The sequence below is a fragment of the Sminthopsis crassicaudata genome, chromosome 4 (assembly GCF_048593235.1).
Source record: "Sminthopsis crassicaudata isolate SCR6 chromosome 4, ASM4859323v1, whole genome shotgun sequence".
Classification (NCBI taxonomy): Eukaryota; Metazoa; Chordata; class Mammalia; order Dasyuromorphia; family Dasyuridae; genus Sminthopsis; species Sminthopsis crassicaudata.
Window position 1 is genome coordinate 30,539,337 of NC_133620.1, and position 27,371 is coordinate 30,566,707.

Genomic DNA, 27,371 nt, shown 5'->3' on the forward strand with positions numbered 1-27,371 from the left:
GACAGGGGGAGGGGCTGATCCTCCCGGGAGAAGGAAAGGAAGGGGCAGAGTGGGGGATTTGGGTTTTTTAGGTGGGTCCGGGGATTTCTTGGCAGGAAACTCCCCGGGCGGGTAGTCAACTACTCAGAAAGGAACAATCCTAGAGAATGCCTGAGGGAATGGAGGAAATCATTCATTAATGGATAAAAACAACGAAAAATGAAAAAGAAAAGAAAAGGAAAAAAAAAGTCTTTCCCCCCAACAAGCTCCACTTCCGGTGGAGCAGAAGACAGGGCACAGGAGTGGCGGAGGCGAGGGTCAGGCAGAAAGTTACTGGGAGACTGAGGCCCCGCGGCGCTGACCGATCTTGGCTCCAGAACTGGAGGGGGGAGGGAAGGACGATGGGCTGGAGATGGGGAGGAGGGCAGGGAGGGACTGAAGCCTGAGTGAGCAGTGATACGCCAGGAAGGGGATGACCGTTTGCCCAGAATCCTGCACTTGTCTCAGAGAGGAGCCTTGAGTCTGCCGTGTCCCACAGCCGCTTCTGTGGCCAAAGTAAAGGGAACCTTCCCACGAGGGCGCTGCCCAAGGGTGGCCCCAGTAGGTGGTGAGTTTCTTGTCACTGCTGCTCTTCCAGGGGAGGGGTCTTGGTGATGTTATACAGAGAGCCATGGAGATCCTGGAACTCTGCCTAGCAATGAGCAGAAGGAGGGAGTCCTCAAAAGTCAAGGCCAGATCTGGGGGCTGTGCCAGGAGGCGATAGACAAGCCGGGGGAGGGCCCAAGTCAGGGCCTGGTTGCAGGTGGAGTCTGGACTCGAATTTGTGGGTGAAGGGGGGTGGGAGATAACAGCACAAGATTTCTGAGTCAGGGCATAACATAATCCAACCTGGACTCAAGATTAACCCGTTAGCATCAGCAGCATTGTCTGGACCTATTTGGTATGATCCCCAGGCCCCTAGACTGAACTATTGACCCAAGATCTTGGGAGGAAGTGGAGAATCACAACACAGTCATAAGCCAATCAACAACAAGCATTTATTAAGTATCTACTATACTATGTACCAGGAACTGCTTAGCTCAGTGGAAAAACAAAGACAACAGACCTGACCTCAAGGAGCTTACATTCTAGGGGAGAGAGAACAATTGACTCCCCCTCCCCAACTCTGAGCAAACTAGATTGGTTCTCCCTTAAAAGATCTGAAAACATTCTGGAGGGTGACGGACTCATGGGCGGTGGTGGGCTTCGGTCCCTGGCACCTGCCCAAGAAGCTGACCTCCTGAAGCAGTATTTATCCTGGGTAAACAAACATCTTTCTCCCGCCACGGCTAAGGAAACTTCTTTTGTTAGCTGCTGGATGGAGTACAAGAATTTTACTACTTGCTCCTTGTGGTCTAAGCTAGCAAGGGATCAGCCTGGGTGAAGCCCAAGGACACCACAAATGACATAAGCAGCCAGGGCCTGCTCTGTGGGGGAGGACATCTGGGCTGAGAGCTAAAGGGAATCAGGGGGTTTGAAAGGTGGAAGTGAGGAGAGAGAACATTCTAGGCTTGGGGAGGTGGGCGGGGGATGGCTAATACAAAGACATGAAGTCCACAAAGAGAAGGGACCTTCTCAAGGAAGGAATGTCACCTAGCCTGGTGGAGAGCATGTCAAAGGAAGAACGACTAGGCTGTGGCAACTGATTCACTGGATATGAAAGGTGAGGAAAGGAGTCTGAGGTGACTGGGACCAGGAGGCTGATGGGTGACATGAGGAGGCTGGAGGGGGTGCTGAGAGGAGAGGGCCGCATACAGAGTGTGACGCTGGAGGGGACTGAATAGTGCACAAGACCTGAGAGATGGGCTGGAAAGCAAGCATAGAAATAGATGGTGTGAGCACACCGGCCACGTAGCCAGACCTCCCTTCAGCATCTGCCCCAGCTCTGAAAGCTTCCAGGTGGGAGGCAGGGTGGAGCTTGGGGGAATGGCCAGCTCTCTGTTGTCAGAGCCAACCACATTGGGCTCTGGCACCTTCAACATTGGCAGGAGATGAAAAACTTCTTCACCTTCCAAACTGCCCAGGAGACCAAAGGGAACCATGCCAGCCATCTCCAGGGACAGAAAGAGCTGACATGCTGATGAGGGGCTAGGTGCTTTCTCCTTAGCCTCATGGGGATGAATCCAAAGGGGAAGAAGCAAGCTGCAAAGACACTGACTGAGGAAGCTTGCCAACAGCTGCCTCCAAGAGGCACAGGCTGCCCTCCTTGTGAAGGTCTTCCACTAGAGACTGAATGGCAAACTATTGGATGCACCATGGCGCAATCACAGTAGAAGGTCCAGATACAGTGTTCTTTTGAAGGGTTTCCCTGCCCATGGGTCTCAGAAATTCAAGGATTCTTCTAATTCTCCCTGTTCCTCCACCTGACGTTTCAGGTTCTCTATCATCTGGCTTCCCCCTATTAGTCCACGAGCATGTGTTGAGGGAGGGCAACTCTGCCCTGAGTTAGCCTGGAAAGTCTGCTCTCCTCCCCATCCCCCTGAATTCTCCCTTCAACCTTGTTAGGCATCCCTGAGGTGCCCCTCGGGGGAGTGGGGTGGAAGGGGCTGAGATACTGCTAGTGGTTTTCTCATCATGGCTCTTGGGGGACTTAATTGAGACATGAGCAAGCTGGAGAGTGTCCATGTCAGCCTTCAGGGTCCTGCGCATGTGCACAGCCTTCCTGCCTCGGGTGTCCCTCTGTGCCTAGCCCAGTGCTGGGACCCCAGCAGGTGCTCAGGCCACAGGGAAAGGATTTGGCTTCCCCAAGGTCATCTGCCTAGAAGCCAGAACTGAAAGCTAGCTAGCTCTTCCTCATTCCTAGCCTGGTAGCTAGCTCCAACAAGAGAAGAGGCCTGTAGCTTTCGCCAAGAGCTGGGGGCAGCGCCTCTCTTGCCTGCCCTTGAGGGCCTCCCCCATAGTCATTTGGCAAAGCTGTGGACTCCTCTCTGCCGCCTGGCAGCAGGGGGCCCAGGCTAGGCCCTTCTCTCTGTGACAGTCCCAGGGGCCTGGCCATTCGTTCAACTACGTCCCTCTCTGCCCCTAGTGGAAGAAGCCCAAATGGTCATTCCAGGAAACCTTTATTGAGTGGCTGTGTACAATAGCTAAGGAGCCAGGTGAGTCACTGACGCCAGGGCTCCAGGTGAATGAGCTACGCCATAGGCCGAGGATATGCGGCTATTTCCAATTCTGTACAATGAAGGTGGCAGAGACTTTGGGAAAGATTCAATCCCTGGGTGCTGGGAGAGACCTCAAGTGCTTTGTGATAAAGGCTCCAGTCCCTAGGGTTGGTTACTCTGGGGATCAATGGCTACCCAGGCAAAGCTCAGGCCCAGGCTTGCTCAGGCTTCCATGACTAGGAAGTAAGGTTAGGGCTGGGTGCTGGGAGAGTGGGGTGCAGCTTGGCCCTAACTGTGCTCCATGGGGCTTAATTTGGGAGGGTAAACAGAGGCCTTAAGGTTTGTTCAGGAGGCAGGGAGGTGGGCAGGGCAAGGGCCCCACTCAGGAGGTCAGTAAGCTGAGCTTGGGCTCACTTGGGAAAGCAGTGGGGTGAGGGGGGTCACTGGCAGGTATTCGGGCCTGGGGGCTCTAGGGAATGGTACTTTGTCCAAGGGCTGGTGGCAGGGATTTGAGGTGGGGGGAGGCTGGGACAAGTGAGGCAGATAGGAGTAGTTGTCGATGTGGGTGGTGGGGTCAAGCTCAGAATGTGAAAGGGCTGGGGCTAAAGGTGGGGACCAGGAGGAGCCTGGGCAGCCAGCCTGCAGTAACACGGGGTAGTCCAATTGGGACTGGCCATCCACAGACTCAGAAAGGACCTCCAAGATGCTCGGTTCCTCCTCTTCAGTTATGGCTGGGGCCTTGGGCTAGGAGAGATGAGATCAGGGACTGTGAGAGGGGACGTAGACCTGATCAGGAAGCCCAGAGACAAGGGCATCACTCACCTGGCTCGTGGAGGTGGGAGGCTCAGTGAGGAAACTCCCAAGGACCCGATGCAGGTCAGGAAGTGGAGGCCACAGGGTCTGCCGCAGGGCCCTGCACAGGGAAAGAGGGGGGGGGGGGGAGACAAGCATTGCTGACAGTGCTGGGACTCTGTTAGGGTAAGCGAAAGGAGCAGTGGGGAGGGGGCTGCAGTGAGTATCCAAGGCCCTCCTACTGATGCCCACCTGGGCAAACAGCCTCTCACCAGGGCCTGCACATGATGTGGCCTGGTGTACTTCATTAAAAGCTTCAGAAGTTGCCCCTTTGGTGTGTTCTAGGAACAGGGTGTCCTGTCCCTCCTCTGTTAGTTGGCCTGGAGCCCACAGTCCTCTCAAGCACTTCCACAATCAGAAGTAGGGCAAGTCAGGGCAGGACTGCCTGGGCCAATGGCAGAACCAGGAACTAGGCCCATCTTAGAGGGTCATGGCCTTGTGGGACTAGGGCTAAGCAGTCTCTTAGTCCCTCGCCAACATGGAATTGCCCCCAGAAAGCAAGGGCTTACTTGAAGCTCCTGTCCCTCAAACCAAGATAGCAAGCTCTTCCAGATTTCAGGCAAGCCCTTCTGATCTAGCCCGAGATGTCTCGAGTCTCCCACCAAGCCCACCCAGCATCCAAGACAGGGGCCAGGTGGCAGATTCCCCAGGGAATCAGAGGGTATCTTAGATCCTTGGCTTCTCTGGCCATCAAATACTGGAAGCAGCCCTGTTAGCATCAAGGGAAGCTTCTAGAGAACAAAGAAAATGAAGGGGCAGCTTACCTTTCCCTTCTCAAAAACAGGAGGCAGATTGCCATTTTCCCTCGACATTCAGGCCTAAACTCCTCTTGGCCTAAGCTCCCATTGCTGCTGCTTCTATCCTCTGGGGCCAAGTTTGTCTTTCTCCCTCCCACAAAATCTTTTTCCCTAGTAGCTCAGGGACCTCATTCCTGGTGTCTTTTCCCAATTTCTTGGATGATCCTTGATGCCTGGATTCCAGGCCCTTTGCTTAGCCCTTCCTGTAGATACCCTCTTCTTTCTCAAAAGCTTTCTTAAACTCCTGAGCTCCTTGATGTGGGCCCATTCACTTAATTGGCTGCCACATCCCCGCTAATGCTCATGCTTGCCCTCTGAGATCATCTCCAATTTATCCTGTTGAAATCTTGTTGCTTCATACTTGTCTGCCTGTGGTCTCCCCCATTAAAACCTGAAATAGGTTTTGCCTTTATATTCCTGGGCCATCGTACAGTGCCCAGCAAACAGCAAGCAGTTATAAATGCTTATGGACTTGAGACTGTTGACTCAGATTGACCTCACAGTAGGCTAAAATAGTAATAGTGGTGGTGGTGGTAATGGTAGTCTTAGAACAAAGTGCTTTACCTAGGTTATCTTATTTAATCCTCATAATAACCTAGGTAGATGCTATCATTGGCCCATTTTACAGTAGACAATTGAGGCAGAGTTTGAAGTGCCCCCTATGAAGCCACATCTGAGAAGGGTCTGGGGGTTTGGCACTCTGATCCAGTGCCTCAGTGCACCTCCAAGCTGCTAGAGCTTTGTCAGACAAAGTCCTGTCTAACTCTGAGCCTTCCTCACCTTGTACTTGGGAGGCTGATTTTTGACCCCAAAGCAGATGTTGTATTTATCCCCCTGAGCAGTGAGCCAGTCCAATGTGGATTCTGACATCACTGTCCTGGTTGGAATTATTGCCATCACTGCTGCTCAGGCTACTCTCCGCCTACTTATATACATGTCCTCACCTTCCTTAGGATAGGGGTTCCTTGCTGGCAAGCATCCTGCTCATGCCCTCCTTAGAATGCTAGAAAAAAGCAGGGCCTGGCGCAGTTCACACATGATAAGTATTTGTTGACTGATGATACCCTTGATTCAAGTCATGGGTGAAAAAAAGAAAGGCGTCCTGCCCAGGGCCAGGCACAGAGCATTTATTCCTCCAACTGTCAACCACAAAGACAATTGCTTTCTGAGGGTGTCTGGCCACGCAAACTGTTCTGAATCCTTTTAACTGATGAATCCTATAGGAGTCTATTAAACTCTTCTCCCTTTTATCAAGTTTACATTTCTCCATCTTCTCCACAACAATGTTCAAAGGCCCTGCTTGGAAGCCTTTCTAGAATCTAGGTAAATACTATCTCCAAATCATCCCCATGTCCACCAGTCCAGTGACACCTCGAGAAACTGCTGAGTACTGGCCACCAAGCCTGGAAAGCACAGAAGTGGAGAAGTGGACCTCTGGTGCTGATTCGAAGGGGAAAATTCAGGAGAGAAAGGAAGTCAGGAAAGGGAAGCAGCAGCTTAAGAAGGTGCTTTAAAGATGAGCTTTGGATTCACTGGTCCTAATTTAAGCTTCCCTGTTCAGGAATGGAAAGCAACAGAATAAGACCAGCATCCTAATAAATTAAAGGGGGAAGCTGCCCTGCAGCTCAGACAACCTGTGTCCTGCACATGGGACATGCAGCTCCAAAACAAAAGGACCTTCCTTTGAAATCTAGTCCCATTTCCGACATCCTTGAATTAGTTATCTCCTTCTTCTGACCCTCAGTTGCTCTACTTTTAAGATAACTGGTTAGACTAATTGCCCTTTAAAGTCCCTTTCATGGCTGAATCTATGATCCCATGACCAGTATTTAGTATGAGTTATAAAGTAGTATCAGATCATATTTAGTGCAAACCAAAGTTTTTGCATGTAGGTGGAGTGTGCTGTTAAGTACCATATTATCAGGATTTGAGTTAATGGTTTTTAAAAAGCCCTTACTACCATCCAAGTCGGGAAAGGACACACAGGTGCAGAGTTTGTAACAACTCTTTTATGTTATTTATGTTTTTAAGTTATGGTCTATGGATGTAATGGAATATTATTGCTCTATAAGAAATGATGAAAGGCTGACTTCAGAAAAGCCTGGAAAGCCCTACATGAACTGATGCTGAATGAGGTAAGCAGAACCCGGAGAAAACCATTCACAGTGGCAACAAGACTAAGTGATGATCAACGGTGACAGACTTGGCTCTTCTCAGCAGTGAAATGATTCAAAGCAATCAATGGACTTGGATTGGAAAATGTCACCTGCCTCTAGAGAAAGAATTGTAGACACTGAACGTGGATCAACATGATTTTCACCCTTTTTTCCCCCTTTTCTTTTCTCATGGTTAATAAATAAGGGGAACAAGAGCTCTTACCAAAATGGACAAAAGGAAGACTATGTGAGGTGGAAACACTACAGGCACAAAAAAGAAACAGCTTGCTAAAGCGTTAAATGATGATGTAATCGAATGATATGAACATGGTTCTAAAATAGGGTATGATGTCAGAGAGGCTGAATCTTATAAAACATGCAGATGAAACAAGAAAAAGACAAAGTTGCAGTAGGCTTTTGTGGTTTTCAAACAACTACAAAGAACAGAAGTGTTACAATGATCAAATGGAGTATCTTTTAGCAATCTGGATTTAGGATTACAATCATCAATGCATTCCTTTTAGTACAGCAGCCATCCTGCAGACAAAAGCTTCAGATATATTTAAGGCAGGGAGAGAAAATGGAAATGAAGTCAATACTGAAGGAACTTTTATTGTGCTTGGCTGATTGCTTTGAAAATTGAGTTCAAATGTATAACCTATATCAAATCACTTATTGTCTCACGGTGGAAGAGAGAAAAATTGGAACTCAGAATTAAAAATGTGGAAAATTGTCTCTACATGTAACTGGGGAAATAAAATACTGTTTTAAAAAATTGAGCTCACTTGCATGTGGTAGCAAAATATTTTGATGTTTTGAAGAAGAAAATGAAGAGTGTGGAGATATATATATACATAAAATTTTTTTTTGGCTGAGGTAATTGAGTTGTGTGCCCAGGATCACACAACTAGGAAGTGTTAAGTGTCTAAGACCACATTTGAACTCAGATCCTTCTGACTTCAGGGCTGGTGCTCTATCCACTGTACCAACTAGCTTTTCCTGTGGATATACTTTTCAACAAAATTTTCAGGTGAATGAAACAGGCTTATTCCAAGAAAGGATACCTTCCAGAATTTCCATTTTTATGACATAAAAAACATTCCACCTGGATTTAAAGTGTCTAAGAACTGCCTAGCACTGTCGTTTATCAATACTGAAACCCTTTCACTCGATGAGAGGCGACAATCATTGATTACTTTAAGCACGAGTGGCTGAAGTTATTTCTAAAGTCTGCTTTTCAAGTTTATTTTAATGAAGCTGTTGAAAAATATTGCAAGGACAGTAAAAGCATTATTGATTTTAGAAAATGCTTTTTGTTATTGTGCTACATTGTTTATTATGTGAGAATGCGAGCATGCAAATTCATGAAATGTAGATAAAACGCTGTACACTCATTAGCATCCCTATGAAAACTTAAAGAGAAGACTTGGCAATTCACACTGCTAAAATATTTTAACTGGCAATACATATTCAACTTAGCATTGTAAACTTATCTAGAAATATGTGGCATATTACCTATATAGCTAAATTCAGGGATTAAAAGTTTCTTAAAATGTTGCTTCCTATAACTATTCTTTTTACTTTGTAATAAACCTGAATGAGAAATATATTTTTCTAATTCTTTGCTATTATGCTACATTAATACATTTATTTTTAAACAAATTTTCACTACTTTTCATCAGGCCCCAATATTTGGGGGCAGCTAGGTGGTACCAGAGATGGAGTGCTAGGCCTAGAGTCAGGAAGGCCCAAGTTCCAATATGAGAGACCTTACTTGCTGTGTGACCCTGAGCACTGTATTTGCCTCAGGTTCCTCATCTGAAAAATGAGCTGAAGAAGGAAATGGCAAACAATTCTAGTGTCCTGATGGGGTCCCTGTGACTTGGGATGAACTCTGCCAGGATGGAGAGAGTCCCTGGACCTTAAGATCTATTCAGGTGAGGAAACAGACAGCTCAAAGGGAAAGCATGGGGGGAAAGCACAGTCACACACTGGGAGAAAGCCCTGGAGTACTGGCTGGCAGGACTTTGTACAAAGGCCCAGGAAGAGGAAACGACCTGGTCTGATAGGGCAGAGGCAGGGTGGTGCAGTGGCTCCTGGCCATCAATGCTAGATTCCCTACCGGCCCCTCAAACTCAGCACGCCTCAAAGAGAACTTCTCTTTCCCAAATCCTGCTCCCTTCTGTCCCCCTCTCCATTATCCTCCCAGATTCCATGTTCACACCTTAGGTATGTTCTGCAATGACTCCCTAGCTTATTTTCCCCAGTAACCATGGAGCATCTTTTGGATCCAAAGCCTCTGTTCCAGTGGTACAGCTGCCACTTACCTTCCCAGTGGCCTTCCTGCCCGCCTCCTTTTTCTCCTTTCTTGCTCCTCCATTACCCAGCAGCTAACCTGATATTGCTAAAATTCAGCTCTGTCCCCATTACCCCTTACTAAAACTAATACCTTTTACCTCTGGGATAAAGAGCAAACTCTTTGGTTGGTTTTGAAAATCTTTCCCAACCTAGCCTTCTGTTATTTCCCTCCACACACTCTAATCTAGCTACCTTGGCTTTCCTCACACAACACTCCATTTTCCATCTCCAAGCTTTTGCCCAGGCTATGCCTGATACCTGGTATGCCTTCCCTTCTCATCTCCACCTCTTAGAATCCCTACTTTCCTTGAAAACTAAGCTCAAGCATCTTATCCTTCCCAGATCTGAGCCCCCAGTTCCCAAGTTTTTTGTGTCTGTTTGTCATTTTCATCACTGATCCTTTTGACAGTGTGGTGGAGGCTCTGGCCTCTTTCAAGAAGGCAGTACTATTTTTGAAATTAAGTACATAGGATCACAAAGGTATTGAAATACAAAACAAAACAAAAACAAGTTCTCGACCTCCCTATCATTAACTGAGAATCCTTGACCTATGATGTTTTTCTCTAAAGATACCTTGTGCCTGCTTGGTTTGTTTTTTTGCTTTGGACATTGCCAGGTACACAACAGGCATGTAATAAATGACAGCTTGATAGGGCCTGTGATTTCTCTGCTAAAAGCAATAATTTTGGAGGCTACCTGACTGGTGGTTCATCCTGGAGGAGATGGCAGAAATGAGGAGGAAGCCACATGGCCCCGCCTGTCCTGATCACAGGCCGGCCCTTCCTATGTGGGGTCCAGTGGGGATGAGGAGGTCTGGCTGGACAAAGGATAGCAAAGCCCAAAGCAGCCAAAGAGAGGAAGGCTGGGTTTCAAAAGCACAGGAAGTCTCTCCCAAACAATGGGGCACAACCTGGTTTATAGAGATCCCCTGGGGCCAGCACAGGGGTACAAAGAATCAAGCAGCAGGCCCTGCCCTCTGAGGCTCAGTCTGGGGCAAGGAGTGCAGGGGGAAGACCTAACACTTACAAGATACTTGGAGAAGGCAGCTTGGGCAGCAGGAATAGATGCGGGAACAGGGACCGAAAGATGCTAAGAAATGAAGGGGAGGAGGTGGCTCCTTCCAGGAACAGGAGACGCGTGGGCACAGAAAAGGGGGAAGTTACCAGCAGTCAATGGGCTGAGGAGGAGGAACGTTCCCAGGCTGGAAGGATGGGGGCAGCCAGACTGAGTAGTGGATCCTGGAGGCCCTGGGAAGCCCAGAAGCTTTTCAGAGAATGGGAGTGCTCAGACCTAAGCTTCAGCCAGCTAACTTGGGGGATGACTGGAGAGGAGAGGAGCCTGGAATATGGGGGAGCCAATTAGGAGGTTGTGACAATAGACCAGGCAAAGAGTAAGTCTGGTGGTGATAAGTCTGGTGGTGACTACCAGGAGATGATGAGGCCTGGGAAACCCTCGAAGCCCTCGCCTTGTACAGAGAGAGTTCTACCGCCCAGCGGGCTCCCACCTACCTTTCTGTCTCTATTTCACATTGTTCCCTGTCCATTGTTCCTGTTTGGCAAAATAAGGCTCCTTCTCCTCAACACCCCAACTTCAGCAAAGTGGCCTCCCTGGATCTCTCAGTATTTATTTGCTGAGGTACACCGTGACATTCTCTGCGGACCAAAGATACAGGATGGCTTTTGTCTGCATGGTCCTTAGCCGTTGGCCTCAGTGCCAAGAGCACCAAGAAGGATGGAGCATCTGGCAGCTAAGACTGCTCTAGATTCCTTCCAGGACCTAGGCCCCGAGTGGGCAAGAGAGCAACTGTCCAGACAATTAGCAAATAGAATTGTGGAGTGTCTGTCAGAGACCCAGGAGAGAGATGCAAAGGATTATTGTCTGCAGACCACAGCTGGATTGATTCCTGGGGAAATCAACAACTTACCCTGGGAAGCTAGGCCAATTCCTGGTGAAAGCAACAAGCAATGATTAAGCACCTACTATATACCAACCATAGTGCTTACTCTTTGAATCTAAACAAAAACCATCCCTGTCCCATTCTAATGGAGGTGAGAAGTCTTTATGGCTCATGGCGTAAAAATTGGACCTCAGAGCAAAAGAGATGGAGCTGTGTTCAAATGTTGCTTTGGCTATCCATTGGCTAGGGTAGGATGGGCTCTCATCAAGGGAGAGCACTGACCCCCTCTTTCCCCCTCCCCCAACTCTAGGATGGTGAATTGCTGAAAAGATGAGCCTTTCTTTACCAAGTAGTTGCCTATTCAGGACAATGACATCACAGGCCAGTCCTCTAGTTAAGAAGCAACACAGGCCAGCCTCCCCTTCATTTCACATCCAACTTTACTCCATCTGGCCCAAGGGAGACCTTCTCTCCATCCCTAGCTTCCTTTTACATAGAGTGTTAACTCCCAGAAGACATGATGTTTCCTCAGCACTTAGCACAATGCCAGACACATAGCGAGTGCGGAATAAATGTCTATACACACTCCTATACACATGGTACTCAGAGTAGATACCAGGAGAAGGCACAGGCAGCAGTTTGGGGGCCTCCTGAGATTGGAGCTGAATCCTGGAAGATGAAAGGAGGTACAAGCAGAGAGGGAAAACAGTGTAAATGTGGGTACAACCTGGGCAAGGGTACAGTCAGCCAGCATGTGAGAAACAGGGAGCCAAGCTGGGCCGAGTGGAGAGAGAGATCTTTGAATGCTCAACAAAAGGTTGATGTTGGATCCTCTGAACTTCTGGAGGTGGGGGGGAGGGTGAAGGAGATGTCCTGGGTTAGACCTGGCCTTGTGGAGGATCATTCCGGAGGTTGATTAGAAGGAACAGAACGGGGAATGAGAACATCAAGAAGACCTCAGGGGATGAGGTGGAAGCAGTGTCAGAGAGGGGTCAAATCAAGACTTGGGTCCGAGAGATGGGGTGAGAGAGAATGAGTTCCAAGAAGCCCACAAGAGACCGAGCATTTAAATGAGAGAGGGAGTCGGAAAGGGAGGAGCGTTTGGGGGAAGCTGATGAGTTCCGTGCCCACGGGACTTCCGGTTGGAGCTGTCCAGCTCCAGTCAGACATTAGAGGCCTGAGAAAACAGCAAGAAAGCCTGAGGCTGGATCCTAGCGGGCTTGTAATGGAGACTGGGCTCAGGAGGGAGGCAGGACTGGGTAGGTAGGCTTGGATCACCGAAGTGCCTTGTAATTGGCTAGAGTGAGGATGGGGGCTCCAAAGAGCCAGCCTAACCATCAGGAGCAGGTGGGACCATTAACCCTCCCCAGAGAGTTCTACGGCCAGCAGGGTGTCTAGTGAGCGGCACAAACCTTCCCTGGATCATGATCTTAAGAGCAAAAAGTAAGATTACAAAGGAAATAATTATCAAGATATTAAAAAAGAAAACAAACTCCGAGGAATCTAGGTTTATCTGACCATGACATTCTTGTCTCCACATCCACGGCTCCCTATTACTCCAGGAAAGCCTTTCAGCACCTGCTTTTTTCCTCCCGGGCACTATGGCACAGCCTCTGCCCTGCCTGCCCCACGTGCCTGGAACGCTTTCCGCCTCCCCTGGGCCCTTCAAGCCTCGAGGCTCGGCCCTGTGGGCCTCCAGGACACTGGGATCCGCCTCCCCAGCGGGGCTCCTCCCGCCGCTACTTTGTATCCATTTGTATCCAACAGTGGGGCGGGGAAAGGGTGGGAGAAGAGTGGCAAAGCACGCGCACGCGCCTGAGGGTGGGGCCTATACCTGAACCGCGCCGGGAAGAGGCGCCGCAACACGAGGCCCACGAGACCGCCGAAGCCCAGCGTCAGCACCGTGCTCGTCACCACGGAGACCCAGCCTGTCCGGGGGTCGCGGAGGTCAAAAAGACTGGGCCCAGAGCTCCGCCCTCTCCCTCATTGCGCAGACGCAGTCCCTGTCTCATCTCCCACCCCAGCCTCTCACCACTCTCGGGCGCCATCTCCACGAGCGCAGGCGCAGACCAGGCACTCCAAGGTCCGTGATAAGCGGGGCCGTCCCGCCGCGCGCGCAACTGGAGTCGGTATAGGGCCCCGGGGCGGAGCTCCAGGGTTTCTCCCAGCGCATCCCGCGGAGGCTCCAGCACCTGCATAGACCCAAGTGGAGGGGGCGGGGCCAAAGACCTTCTATGGCCTCTGATTGGTCTGCGTGTACGCTCGTCCATGGCGGGGGGAGGAGTTTGACACACCTGGATCCCGAACTACGAACTTACTGCTTACACTACCCCACGTCCCTTCCCCGTACGCGACTTTACACTCGCGCCCTCCCTGAGACAGTCACGTTGCCACACGCACTCCCACGCGCCAGCAACTCGCCGCACTCACACACCCCTTCCTCGCGTGAATGACCCTAGTGCACTTCCCTGGTTAACGCCCTACACTGACGCCTCCCGTAGCCTCCCCAGGACTGACCCGACACACTGACGGCGAGGGGGGGGGGAGGGAAGAGGGGCAGGGGCGCGCGAAGCCCTCACCTTCCAGGTCCCGTGGCTCTGAGCAGAGTAGCGGATCTGGTAGTGGGTCCTCCCCGGCAGCCAGGGCGCGGGGGCCCTCCAGGAGAGCTTGAGCTGCCCCCCGGGCCCGGCTGTCCAGTGCAGCTCTGGAGCGTCAACGAGCACTGGAGAGTCAGGAGAGGCGGCGCTCAGAGAGCGGGGGCCAGGGGACAGGGAAGGGTGCAAGGTTGGGAGGCGGAGGACGCCGCGGGGGAGTCTGGGAGAGGGGCCTGGTGTCAGGGCGCACTCTCACCGATCTGGTGCATCCAGAAGGGAGCGGCGAGGTACTGGCGGATGGCGCCGCTGTCGGAGGGGATCTCCACCAGGACGTGGATGGCGCTCCCATTTCGAGACTGGAAGTGGCAGAGGGAGAGCGGGGCCTCCTCGGGCGCGGGGTCCATCTCCTCACATTTCTGCCAGACTGGGCCCCTGTGGAGAAAGCCCCACCTCCCCCCACGGCCACGAGCCGGGCTAGGTGACCAGGTTCCTGGGCCCCGGGAGGATCATCAGGCTTCCCTAACCTTCCCCCTCCTGGCACTGGAGTCAGGCTGTCACCACCTTCATCTATCATACATGCGCATACATAATACACATACATACAGAGACATAAATGTATATATTATGTAAATGGAGGATCTGTCTGTCTGACCATGTTTCCTCTCCATTCACCAGCCATCACCCTGAGACTGAGACCTCGCGACTCCCACCTGGATGATTGCAAGTGTCCTAATTGGATCTTCCTAAAGCACAAGTCTAAGAGTCACCCCTTTCTCCCTCACAGAGTGCCTCCTACCACTTCCAGGATCAAATATGTCCTCGCTAAACTCTAACCCTTTCCAGTGTTACATTTTACTCCCTTCAGTGCACCTGCGATGCCGGCACTCTGCCTCCTTAACTTGGCGCTCCGCCCCCTCCCTATGCCCTGTCCTGGCTTGGTCTGCCCCACTCCTGGGATGGGCTGCCCCCTCATCTCCTTTTCCAGGCTCAGCTCTGGTCCTCGAGCCTCCCCCTCTCCGCGGACCTGCCATCTCCTCTGAGGCCCTTTTTGTACCGCTGCGGCTGTTTGCAGGAGAGCCCTCCGAGGGGAGAGGAGGATGCCAGGATGCAGCGTCCGTTATTGAGCTCCGCTTACAGGCTCGGGTGCCTCCAGAGAGGGCTCTAGAGCCCCCTCATCTCCTCCTCTGTGGATTTTTATGACAGTCTCTCTGGGCTCTCTTTCTATCTGCGCGCCTGCATGTTGTCCCCTCCAGCAGGAGGGCAGAGGTGTGTATCCCAGGTGTATCCCTGGCACACTGAATAAGAGCTAGTTAACGGCCCAAGGACAGAGAAAACTAGTCATTTCCCTTGGTGCAAGCCAATACTTAGGAACAATTATCACAAGGAATTTCAAGGATTTCCTTCTCTAAAATCTTTTTTAATAAATTCAAAGTCCAGGACAGCTAGGGGGCGAAGTGGATAGAGCCCCAGTCCTGAAGTCAGGAGGACCCGAGTTCAAACCTGGCCTCAGATACTTAACACTTCCTGGCTGTGTGACCCTGGGCAAGTCACTTAACCTCAATTGTCTCAGCAAAAATAAACAAACAAATAAACAAATGGACAGATAAATGAATGAATTCATAAACAAACAAACAAATAAATAAATTGGAAGTCCCAGGCTAGCAGTGTCTCTTCCAAGATCTATGACATTAGTGGAGAAGGGCCCCTCCCTACTACACCAACTCCAACTGAAGAACAAATGCAGCAAGACATTCTCTGGCTTAAGACCTTCTCTCTCTAGTCTATCCTCCACTGCCAAAGTGAATTCCCTAAAATGGGGTCTGACCACCTCATGATACCTTTCCAGCCTTTGAACGTACAGCTTCCCTCCATGCAGTCAATGCTCCAGCTCCACCTGCCTGCTTTGGGGTTCCTCACATGGGTCCCCCCCACCTTTGGACTGGGTCCCCCCCCACCTAGAGTGCAGTTTCCCCTCATCTGTTTCTTAGAATCCTTGTCTTTAAGACCCCACCCACGCTCTGGCTTCTCCATTTGAGACTTTTCCTGGTCCTGTGGCTTTTCCTCTGAGGTTACTTTGTATTTACTTTCTATCATGTCTTTTTGCGTGACTTATTCGTCTGTCCCATCAAACTGTGAACTCCCTGAAGGCAGGGATCATGTTTTTGGCATCCCCAGCACTCAGCCCAGTGCCTGACACAGCACAAATGCTTAATCAGTGCTTGGTGATTGATTGATTGCCCCTGCAGAGGAATGGTAGCTTTAGTTTGATGATGGTTTGGGTATAGATGGTGTCATCCATGTCACCAGAGCAACTCTGTGGCCTAGAGCTCTCCTCAGTCCAGACTGCCAGCTCTGCTGACTCAGCTCCTGCCTGCTTACCTGTCTCTAGGACAGCTTCCAGTTGTCCAGTGGTAGAAGTAGCCATAGGAGGCGGTGGGATGGGCTGGTCCTCGCCACTGGCATGTGATACGCTCCAGGTCCTGAGTAAAACACTGAAGCCCAATCTCCCCTGGACCAGGAGAGGAAAACTGTGCTGGGCCCCACCTGAACCTCTCTCCCTCCCTTCTCCCTATCCCTGCCCCCCCCACCAGTAACTTCTATTGCATTGTATGTGAGAGTGAATAGGGGGGAGGCTTCTGCTCTTCTCCCCATACCTGTTCCTTTACAAAATTAACCTGCCCTCCCCTGGTGACTCACTTGCATCCCGTGGCAGGGTGACGTTCACAGGAGATGACCACGGTCCCCAGAAACCCTTGAGAGAGATTCCATCAGGCTTGCTCCTGAGCTGGAGCCAATATGAGGTCCCAGGTTGAAATCCTGAGATGATACAACTTTCACCTATTAGATCTAGGGGCTGAAGAGGGAGGATCATTGAGTCAGAGACTCAGAGATTTTAGAATTCCTCTAGTCTATGCCTTCCTTCTCCTCCAAATAATGTCCCACCCACCATATCCTTATTATAACCTTGGCTTGGATAACTACCATAATGGGGAGCTTACTACTTTAGTGAAGGAGGCTATGTGGATGATTTTCCCCTCAAGACCAGCCTCCTGGGTACATCATCTCTCATTCGTGGAGGAGCTCTTATACTGAGTTCCTTTATCCTTCTGGCATATTGGAGGCTTATTAAGGGAAGGATTTGTGACTTATCCATAATGAAATTAGCCCAAAGTAGCCCCCGAGAAAGCTGATAATTCCTGGGCTATGTAAGACCTCAACCTCTAAGCTCTGAACACGGCATCTTGGGAATAGAGTAGGGAAAGAAAGCTTTGGGGATGGGGCACTAGGGAGCTTCATGGCCATTTCTGTTCATAATCAAAGGAAATGTTCTGGGCCTAGGGTGAGAGAAGATAGAGACAGAGAAAGCCAGATACTTACTTCTCTGGTGGCCCCAAGCTGCTCTGACCCAGCCCACTGTGATACTGTGGGTCCCCTGACAGTAGGTCCCTGGCTCATAAATCCTTTTCTGGAGGGTCCCTCGGTGGCAGGGTACTGCTGTATAGACTGACTCCCTGGAAGCCGAGTTGGAGTCTGATTGGGTCTGGGGGTTGCCGTGGCCTGGTGTGGCTGGGTGTGTGGCCACTTCCTGAATGGGCAGCACATGGGTGCTTGAAGCAACACTGTGACTGTGGGCTGAGCAGGGTGGCTGGGATCCAAAGGGCCATATTGAAGTTCATGCTGCATGAAGTCACTGATATCTGAGGGCTGTGCCTCCCATGTGACTTGCAGCTCCCCAGACTGACCAGAAGTCACTGCAGTGATGCTCTTAGGTGGTGCAGGCAGGCCTAGGGCAGAGGACCCAGCATCTCAGTGCTTCCCCAACCACTCCAAAGGCTTCTTCCCCACCCCAGACCACCATGAGCGCTCCCTAAACCACCTTAAAGGATTCTTTCAAAGGAGAGCAGACAGAGCTATCAGTAGAAGGCTGAAGAATAAAATACCCAATTCTGTGAAGAATGAGGACAGGATTGGGAAATGGCCTAGAGCCTTGTAAATCTAGAGCTTTAATTGAAAAGGGAGGGGAAGGGAGAAAATTAACCCACTGTCTCCAACAAGCCAGATACCACAGTAAGTAGCCACAATGTAGGAAAGGGAAAAGCAGTTTAGTCACTCAAATATTCACAAGAGACAACATCCAGGAAGGATGCTGGTAGGAATACACATGACCTTAGATGTCCATACCCAGAAAGGCACAAAGGTAAGGTAACAGATGGGGCGAACTAGTATCATGAAACTTGGTGGGATGAAATCCATGATAAGAATATAGATCAGGAAGGAGATACTTTATTAGAAAGACGTGGGGGGAGAGGCTGGGTGGGATTGAGCAGAAAGATGAAAAGTTCATGGTTGAAAGTCCAGGAGGAATGCACGAGGGAAGATGAATGGAGGCAGAAACTGAAGGGAAATTTTCACCAGACAGCTTGAATAGAAGCAGGAGAGAAAGTAAGGTTCAGAAAAGAGTTCATAAGACTGGAACAGAAACATGATATAATATAATGATAATACAATGGGAGATTTCAATGTATACAGGGAATCTCTCTTTCCAAAAACATAGAAGCTAATAACTTTGGGAGGGGAGGCAATTGCCCAAGGTCACACAGCTAGAGAAGCTAATTAAACTTCTTGATGGATTGATGGTAATTTCATCTTTCAAAATGTGAAAGCACTGATGTGAGTGGAGAGGAATTTACTCTTGAGGTAGAAATAATGAGAAATGTGAAGAAAAGTCATCAATGACTCTTAAAGTTTGTGAAAGAGGAGAGAACATCTGGGCATACCACAGATTTGGGGAAAGCATAGGGTTCATAGTGAAAGGGTTCAGAGAACTAAACTCCTACTGAGGAAATCAGTCCACTACTAGTTGGCAAGTCTAAAGAATTCATTAATAGGGACATCTAGGTGGCCCAGTGGATAGAGCACCAGCCCTGAAGTCAGGAGGACCTGAGTTCAAATTTGACCCTAGACACTTAACACTTCCTAGCTGTGTGACCCTGGGCAAGTCACTTAACCCCAATTGCCTCAGGAAAAAGCAAAAAGAAGAAGAAGAATTCATTAATAACTCTAGAGAGGAAGAAATAACTCTAGTGAAGGAGAAAAGTGAAAATATTTAAAAAGACCAATGTGGATATATGGGGAATTTATCAATCAACTCCATTTTGAAAAGATACATACAGAAAATGGAGACAAAGGAAGGAAGATGAAGAAAAAAAGACTGAAGTAGCCCTATAAGAACCATATTAAAAGAGTGAAAGCTCAAAACAAATTGAAATTGGCAAAGAAAGCTAAAGAAAAGGAGAAAATTGGAGGTGTCAGGTTTTTGTTTTAATTAAGTTTTGCTCTGTTGAGAAAGAGAAAATAATCAGAGAAGGGATAGAAGGGTTGATGATAAATGACAATCAAGAGAAGACTGAGGAGCTCAAGTCTAGTTTTACTTGTTTTTCCCTCTGCCAAAGATGATGACCTTTGCAATATAAAGGACAGAACTAAAGTAGTCACGTGAGATTTGAAATGGAAGAAAATTAAGGAGATAACTAGCGATTATTGTATTGCCCAGAGATTCAAGGTGTGGTCTGGATGCTGTCTCAGCAGAATGTAAGCTTCTCGAAAGCAGGGAGTTTGGGTGTTTGTCTTTGCATCCCTGATGCCTGGAACATTATAATAAGTCTCAAGGAATGTTTATTGAATTGAATTGGATGGGATTACCAATTCTCTGGTAGTAATATTTGAAAGATGCTGAATGGGAGAAATTCTGTATGACTGGAAAAGTGTAAATTTTTGGAAAAAGAAAGAGACTTTTTTTTTTTTTTTTTTTTTTTTGCAACATGGGTAATAAAGATATATGCTTTACATGATTTCATATATATTCGAATCTATATCATATTGCTTGTCTTCTCAATGGGCAGGAAAGGTGATCATTTCAAACAAGATTTAAAACAATATATAAAATTTTTTCTTAAATGTAACTGGGAAATATTTAATGATTGCTGATTAATGAATTAGGTACCAATTAATAAAAAATAATAAAAAATAAACATAAAATGTGCATATAACAAAATGTATACAAAATATGAAATTAATCCGATATCTATTTTTAAAAGAAAAAAGAACAAACTCCTTACAAGATTGAGGTCAGTACATGTGATTTCAATTCTTGGCAAAATTTTTTCATGAATTATTAATGAGGTGACCACTAGAAAAGGAAGCATTAATTACAAATAAACTGCCTAGCTTCCTAAAGAACAAGTCCTGCCAGTCTCACCTTATTTTCTCTCTTGATAGGGTTACTTGACTATTAGGTCCAGGGAATGGCATACATGTAATTTATCTAGATTTGTATTTGATAAAGCATCCCATGCTATTCTTTGGGGAAAAAAAATGAGATGCGGAAATAGAGGAGAGTACAATTAACTGGATTAGGAACTAGTTGAATGACTAGACTCCAAGAGCTGTCACCGATGGTTCAATGGCACCTTGGCAAATGTCTTCTGTGGAGTGGCTCAAAGATACATCCTTGACAATGGGGCTGCTAAAACTTTTTTTAGCAATAGCTTCTAAAGGCACAGAGGGCAGGCTCATTAATTTTGCAGTGGATGGAAAACTGGGAGAGTGAGAATTGCATCATGGAGAGCACCATAGTGTAGCTGAAAGAATTTTAGATTGCAGTCAGGAACATTTGGGTTCAAATCCTGCCTCCATCACATAAGAGAAGTGTGACGCTGAGCAAATTGCTGAATTCTTCTCAGCCACAGTAATACCTTCCTAACAGGGGAATGGTGATGATGATGTTAGCTGGCACATAACTATAACTGATATCTAACAATAACTAATGCTATAAAGATCGCAAAGCAATTTATAAAGATTTCATTTGATCCTCATAAGTACCTTGCCATAATGGTGCCAGATGAGGAAACTGAGGCAGCAGAAATTAAATGACTTGCCCAGTGTGACACAGCTATTAAGTGTCTGATGCATGACTTGAACATAGGTCTTCCTGGTTCAGGATCCAACAGGTTCCATGGGATATATGGGTGTGAAGTATTCTGAAGACCTGTAAGATCTATCTAAATGTGAGTGAGGAGGAAGAGAAAGAAAAAGAAGAGTTTTACAAAGGAAGAGGAGAAGGAGAAGGAAGAAGAAGAGAAAGAAGATCTTTATAAAGGAGGAGGAAGAGGAAAGGGAAAGAGAAAGAAGAAAAAAGGTAAGAAAAAAGGAAGAAAGAAAGAAAAAAGAAAGAGAAGAGAAGGAGAAAGAAGAAAAAGGAAAGAAAGAAGAAGAGAGAGAGAGAAAGAAAGAAAGAAAGAAAAGAAAGAAAGAAAGGAAAGAAAGAAAGAAAAGAAGAAAGAAGAAAGGAAAGGAAGGAAGGAAGGAAGGAAGGAAGGAAGGAAGGAAGGAAGGAAGGAAGGAAGGAAGGAAGGAAGGAAGGAAGGAAGGAAGGAAGGAAGGAAGGAAGGAAGGAAGGAAGGAAGGAAGGATGATGCTAGGGACCCAAAAGATCTGGACAGGCTCTTACTAGACATAAGCCTGATAAATAAGTTGCTTAATTTATCTGAGCTTCAGCAATGTCTTCTTTATAGGATTTTTGTGGCATCCTATGGGATGATTTCGTAAACTTTTGTAAAATTTAAATGTTATCTAAATGTCAGATTATTATAATTTTCCCCCCCTGAAGCTGGGATTAAGTGACTTGCCCAGAGTCACACAGCTAGGAAGTGTTAAGTGTCTGAGTTCAAATTTGAACTCGTGTCCTCCTGAATTTAGGGCTGGTGCTCTATTCACTGCGCCACCTAGCTGCCCCACAGGTTATTATTAATAATACAGAGTCAAGAGCCCAAGAGACCTGAAGAGACTAGAAGGGGTAGCTAAGTGATGCAGTAGATAGAGAGCTACACCTGGAGCTCAGGAAGCCCTAAGTTCAAATCCTGCCTCAGATACTTGCTAGTTGTCAGGCTCCCTCTTCTCCCATGTTCACCCCAAGTGCTCTTGATAAGTCACTTCACTTTTGTCTGCCTTAATTTTCTCATTTGTAAAATTAGGTGATAATTACATCTACTTCCTCGGGTTGTTGTAAGTATAAAATGAGAGAATATTTTTAAAGCACTTAGCAAAACTTAAAGCACTAAACAAGCTGGCAATGCTATTCTTTTTAGTCACATCTAATAAGATGAAATTCAGATGGCACAAATGTGTTCTAGGGTGAAATTTTCCAGGTATAAGATGAGTCCAGAGGCAAAGGGTTGGTATAGGTAGGCCAACCGAGACCTAAACATGCCGGGTACTGAGAGCCCCCTGAACACCTCCTCTGGAATGTGGAAGCCAGAAAAACTTCTGGGTTGCATTCAGAAGAGTAGGCCTCCTGCTCAGCTAATAGCCCCTCACCCTGTCTTGCTCAGATTCTACCTAGAAGGTAGTGTTCAGTTCTGGATGACTTGTTTTAAGGAACATGTTGACAAATAGTTGAAGGAACCTCAGATGGTTGCTGGGAGAAAATAAGGTTCCAGAGAGTGACCTTCAAGTATCTGAAGGACTTCCATGGAAGAGACTTGTTCTGCTTGAATAACCAGGAGTGGAGAAAAGGGAGAGTTGCAAAGAGAAGTTTAGGCTGAATGTCAGAAAAGAATAACAACTTCCTATCAGAATAATCCCCAAATGGAAAAGGACCTTCCCAGGAGATGATGGGCTCCCCTTTCTTGGAGGTCATTAAGCAAAGGTTGGCTGGTCACTGCTTGGTATGTTGGAGCAGGGGTTCTTTTTGGACTGTGCCATTGAGACCCCTTCTAGCTTTAAAATTCTGTGATTCTGAGTGAGGAAGGAGAGGACTAGGAGGAGAGAGAACAGGATCTGAGGGAAGAAGGCAGGACTGAGAGAGCAGCATACCAGGATTGGAGGGAGGGAGGGAGGAGGGTCAGAGCTGTATGGAGGGACAGGGCTGTTAGAACAGAGGAGGGTTAGGATTGTGGGAAGGGAGGAGGGACAGGGCTGTGTGGAGGGAGGAGGGTCAGAGCTGTATGGAGGAACAGGGCTGTTAGAACAGAGGAGGGTTAGGATTGTGGGAAGGGAGGAGGGACAGGGCTGTGTGGAGGGAGGAGGGTCAGAGCTGTATGGAGGAACAGGGCTGTTAGAACAGAGGAGGGTTAGGATTGTGGGAAGGGAGGAGGGACAGGGCTGTGTGGAGGGAGGAGGGACAAATCTGTGGGAAGGGAGGACTGGATTGTGAGGAGAAAGGAGCTTGTGGACTGGGGAGGAGGGAGGAGGGACCGGGCTGTGCCAGACGCCAGCTTTGAGCAGAGAGGGCCTCACCCACGTTTTCCAGGCTGAGCACTCGCTGGGTCCGGTTTCGGCGGTTGGCAGGGTCCCACACCCAGAGCGTCAGCTTGGCAAACAGGCGCATGCCCTCGGCGGGCTGGATTTGACAGACGTGGCGAAGCCCTCCGGTGGGCAGCGTCTGGGAGCTGAGTGCACACACTTGGGGCTCCTCCCTGCAGGCCGGGCACGGATCTAAGGGACTCCGGAGGCCTGTGCTCTCCCGGCGTGGGAACTGCCAGGGGAGAGGGTGCTGCCATCCCGCGCCCACCCCGCCTCGGGTTGCCCGGCTCCCCATACCCTCTCCCCCTCCCTCCTTCCGGCCTCCACTGGGGGTGGGGGAAGGAGGTGGAGAGCGGAGGGGCTCTACTTGGAGGAGAGGATGTGCCCCGCCCAGCCCCCTCCCTCCCCTCCCACTCCCCAGCCCGTCCTTTCCCCCTGTCCCCCCATTCCCTGGCGGTTGGGGCCGCCCGGGACTACATCTCTGCGTGGGACGCACGCACCCGGGGTAGGCGAAGAAAAGTTGGTAGGGCCCTCGGTGGTCCTGGCCACCCTCCTCTTCTTGCTTAGCCCGCTCCTCCTCCTCTACCTCGTCCCAGAAGCACGTGAGGTCCTCAAACTGCCTGGAGAAGCAGCGCAGCGGCTCGGGCTCTGCCGCCAGGAGCGAGGCGTCTGGGAAGGAGCCGAAGGCCGGCGGTCAGGGACATGCCAGCTCCGCCAGGGCCTGCCCGCCCTTCCCCAGGCTGGCCTGGCGAGGGTCACGGGGCTCCCGGCTGGATCCCGGGCCACGTGGGGGGGGGGAGGGGGTTGCCTGGGATGCGGCCGTGCCCGGACAGAGGCCCGGCTCCTTCCCGAGGGGGCACCGCTGCCGGAGGTTGAGTGGCTGCACAGGGCACCTCTACAGGTGACACAGCAGCGTTAGCCAGCTGCTGAGCTCCGGCCACCGGCTTCCGAGGAAGGGGGCAAAGGTGGGGAAGGCCCTAGCCCTCTGCTGGGCCCGGGAGTCGCGGGCTGATGGTACTGCAGCTAGACCCCCCTCCCCCCCAAGCTCCCCGGAGAGCTCTTTGGCGGCTTCTGGGTAGTCTGGGAGGCCTGTGGGCCTCTAAGCCACCCGGAATCTCCCATGGAGGCAGATCTCACTGGCCCTGCATCAGTTGAGGAGGGTCCCTGACTCGTGGGAAAACCCCCTTTTAAAAAGGGGACTAGGAATCTCCAGGATGGCAGAGGAAGCCAGAGGAAGCCAGAGCTGGGCAAGGGGAAGAACTGGGGGCTCTGCCCCCGCTCCCCCCACTGGCAGCTCATGCCCTGTCTAACTTGCCCCTAAGCATTTGTGTTATGTCTCTGCCAGTGGATTGTGAGCTCCTTGAGAGCTGGGTAGCAGTTGTCTTTTTCCTTTCTTTGCATCCCATCACTTAGAAGAGTGCCTGCACACAGTAGGTGCTTAATAAATGTTTACCAAGTAGACAGAGAAATTCAGTCTGGGGCAAGCCCTGTGGAGAGGATAACTGGAGACATCTAATCCTGCACCAAGCTTTCTCCAGTGTTTGTAGCCAGGATGCAAAGGACTAAGGGGGAGGGGACACCAGTGCCAGCCAGCTTTCTGGAGTAGGGGCAGCCCTGACCTTCCTAGAATAATAGATCTTGTCCAGAGATTGAATCAGGACACTCCTTTGTTAACAAACAAAACCCCTAGATGGCTCCCTATTGTTGTTCAGGCGGATGGAACTTTGCCACCCCGTGGACCATGACACATGGAATGCTGTCCACAGAGTTCTCTTGGCAAGGACACTGCAGTGAATTGCCATTGCCTTCTCCGGTGGATCAAGGCAAAAAGGTTAAGTGACTTGTCCAGGGTCACATCACTCGTGTCTGAGGTTGGAAGAATTGAACTCGGGTTTTCCTGATTCCAGGCCCAGGCCTCTAGTCACTGAGCCACCTACTGCCTCAAAAAGGCCAGGAAATGCCTGCAGGTCCTGGATCGTACCAGGATTCAAAAAACTGATAAGACAATATAAGAACAGAGAACTACTTAGATGTCAAAACAACTACTGACTTAAAGCAGGCTCCCTTTTACCTCCCACTTTAGATTCAAATTCCTTTGCCTGGCATTCGAGGCCTTCACTTCTGGAGTCAGTTTAATTTCCTGGCTTTGTCTCTCCTGGCCCTGAATAAAACATTCCTGTGAAACCTTGTCCTTTAACTTATTAATAATAATAATAGGGATATAAAAACGTAAAACAAATAATAATGTAGAGTAGTGATTTCATTGTCTAGGGTATTCCCAGATGAAGAGATTCCCGCTGCCAATAGAGCATGGCACTTCTGCCACCAGTGTTAGGTGACCTGTCCAAAGTTATCCTCTCATTAAGTGTCAGAGACAAACTCAGGCTTTATTGGCGTCAGGGCCAGCTCTCCAGCCCCCAGGCCCCACGATTGCCTCTCCTAGCTTACCCTTTAATCCTTAAGATTCATCCTGAAAGGCAGGGAATGTAAACATTATTGTCTTATTTTACAGTTAAGGAAACTGAGGTTTGAGAAAGGTGTCTGAGAGGCAGAGTGGAAGGAGCTCAGCTTTGCTCTTTGGCTGGATGACCTTGATTGGGGGCCTTTGTTTCCTCCTGTGGAAATGAAGGACTAGATGAACTTTGAGGTCCCTTGTTACCCTAAATCTTGTGTCTCTAAAGCTAGCTCCTCCTCTGCTATGCCCTGGGCATTTGAGGGGCAGCCTGGTGTAACAGCAGGACTGGAGGGACCTGGGTTCAAGTCTCCCATCTGATGCCTTCTGACTGTGTGACCCAAGGCAGCTGTGTCAGACTGCATGATTCGGAGAAGGGGCTAGCCCCCATTGGTAGGGAGAGGTCCTCACATGAGGGGACTTAGAGATCTGGCTCTCATCCTCTCCTCACTGTCCTGCCCTCTCGTCTCTCTGGGCCTGGGATGCTGTCCTCCCTTCCCTTTCCTCTGCTGAATTCCAACCCATTCAAAGCTCAGCTCCTGCCAGATGCCCCCTCCCAGGATGCCCTGTTCAGTCCCAGCTTCCCAGAGTTCTTGTTCCTATATTAGCCCTTCTTTGATGAATGGATATATTTTATGACTATAAATCTCCCCGAGTGTTCTGCACACAGTAGGCTGAATTCCTGGCTGAATATTCCTCACCTCCTCACCGATGCCCCCATCCTGCTTTCTCTCCCTCTCTGTAGGCTTCCTCTCCCCTTCCCCTTCCCCCCTTCTCCATATCTTTCCCTTTCCTCCCCTCATTCTCCCCTACCACCTTCTTATTCTCTCTTACTCTCCCCTTCACTTTCTTCCTTCTCCCTTTCCCCTTGTGTCCTTCTGCCTTTCCAATGTCCCCCTCATCTTTTCCCTTTCTTTTCCCCCCTTACCTTATGATGCCAGGCCTTTGGGAGGGGGGTTTTAGGCTCTGTCCCCTTACCTTCATTGCTGACCTGGGTGGCGTCCTGGCTGGGCAAGAGGAGGAGACGGCAGGTGACCAGGATGAACGCCCAGGCTGGCATCCCTTTGGGCATGTGGGCTGTGCGACCCTGGTCCTCCCCTCAGGAAGCTGGGCCCCAGCTCGCTCTCTACCCCAGGCCCACAGGTTCCTGTCAGATATGGCCCTACGTCCTGTCCCTTTCCCTTTCCCAGCCCCAGCCCCAGCTCTGGGCAGCCCAGGGGCCGGAGAGGAACTGATCCCTGACCACACTGGGGCCCCAGGCTCGGGGTCTGGGAGGAGGAAGTCTGGGGACCTGTGAGGGAAGGTGGTGTAGACTTGGAGAGGAAGGGGGTGGGCACTGGGATAGCTAGTTCTCCCCCCCTTCATCCCCAACTCTGTACTGTAGAGCCCACCCCCCACCCACAGCAGCTGTCCAGGGAGGTCCGGGTTAGCATTCGCCTTGCTCTTCTGTCCCATTCTCCAGGGGTAAATAATAGTAATAGCTAATATTTATATAGAACCTACTATGTGCCAGGCATGGCGCTAAGCACTTTTACAATTATTTGATCATTTGAGCCCCACAATAACCCATGGAGAGATGTGTTATAATTTTGTAGCTGACGAACCTGAGCTAGATAGAGGTTAAGTGCCTTGCCTAAAGTCACACTGCTAGGAATTATCTCTGGTCACATTTGAACTCAGATCTTCATGACTTCAAGCCCAGCCCTCTTTTTACTTCGCCATCTGCTGAGGGGATCCCGAACCCTCTTCCCAGATTTCCCTAATGCTGCTGGCCCAGATGGAGATGTTGGCTACCTACATGCCCTCTCCTGGTCACCTGTAACTGTCCCTGGAGGTCTTCAGGTTG

General features: G+C 49.4%; 1 protein-coding gene across 3 annotated transcripts; it reads right to left on the reverse strand.

Moving 5' to 3' along the window:
- Positions 1–994: 994 nt before the first annotated feature.
- Positions 995–26,731, reverse strand: MPL (MPL proto-oncogene, thrombopoietin receptor). 3 transcript variants are annotated; one of them, XM_074266187.1, is made up of 12 exons: positions 26,504–26,718; positions 23,660–23,742; positions 23,068–23,305; positions 17,149–17,555; positions 16,468–16,624; positions 16,150–16,279; positions 14,027–14,220; positions 13,756–13,898; positions 13,209–13,368; positions 13,011–13,104; positions 3,939–4,029; positions 995–3,860 (listed from the first exon to the last, which is right to left on the reverse strand). In XM_074266187.1, the coding sequence occupies exons 1-12, from the start codon at positions 26,595–26,597 to the stop codon at positions 3,507–3,509; spliced, it is 2,145 nt and encodes a 714-aa protein (XP_074122288.1). In that variant the 5' UTR covers positions 26,598–26,718; the 3' UTR covers positions 995–3,506. The 3 variants fall into 3 exon arrangements, with proteins under 3 accessions (XP_074122288.1, XP_074122287.1, XP_074122290.1); XM_074266186.1 differs by having other exon boundaries at positions 23,068–23,246; positions 23,574–23,742; XM_074266189.1 differs by lacking the exon at positions 13,011–13,104 and having other exon boundaries at positions 23,068–23,246; positions 23,574–23,742; positions 26,504–26,731.
- Positions 26,732–27,371: the final 640 nt, after the last annotated feature.

Bases quoted from the DNA above. Each gene is read 5' to 3' on its own strand.
- MPL (XM_074266186.1), bottom strand. From the start codon at position 26,597: ATGCCCAAAGGGATGCCAGCCTGGGCGTTCATCCTGGTCACCTGCCGT. The intron at 16,280-16,467 runs GTGAGTCACCAG...CTCCTGGTCCAG, and splicing joins CACCCTGCCACGGGATGCAA to GGGAGATTGGGCTTCAGTGT. The intron at 14,221-16,149 runs GTAAGCAGGCAG...CCGTGGGGGGAG, and splicing joins GGAAGCTGTCCTAGAGACAG to GTGGGGCTTTCTCCACAGGG.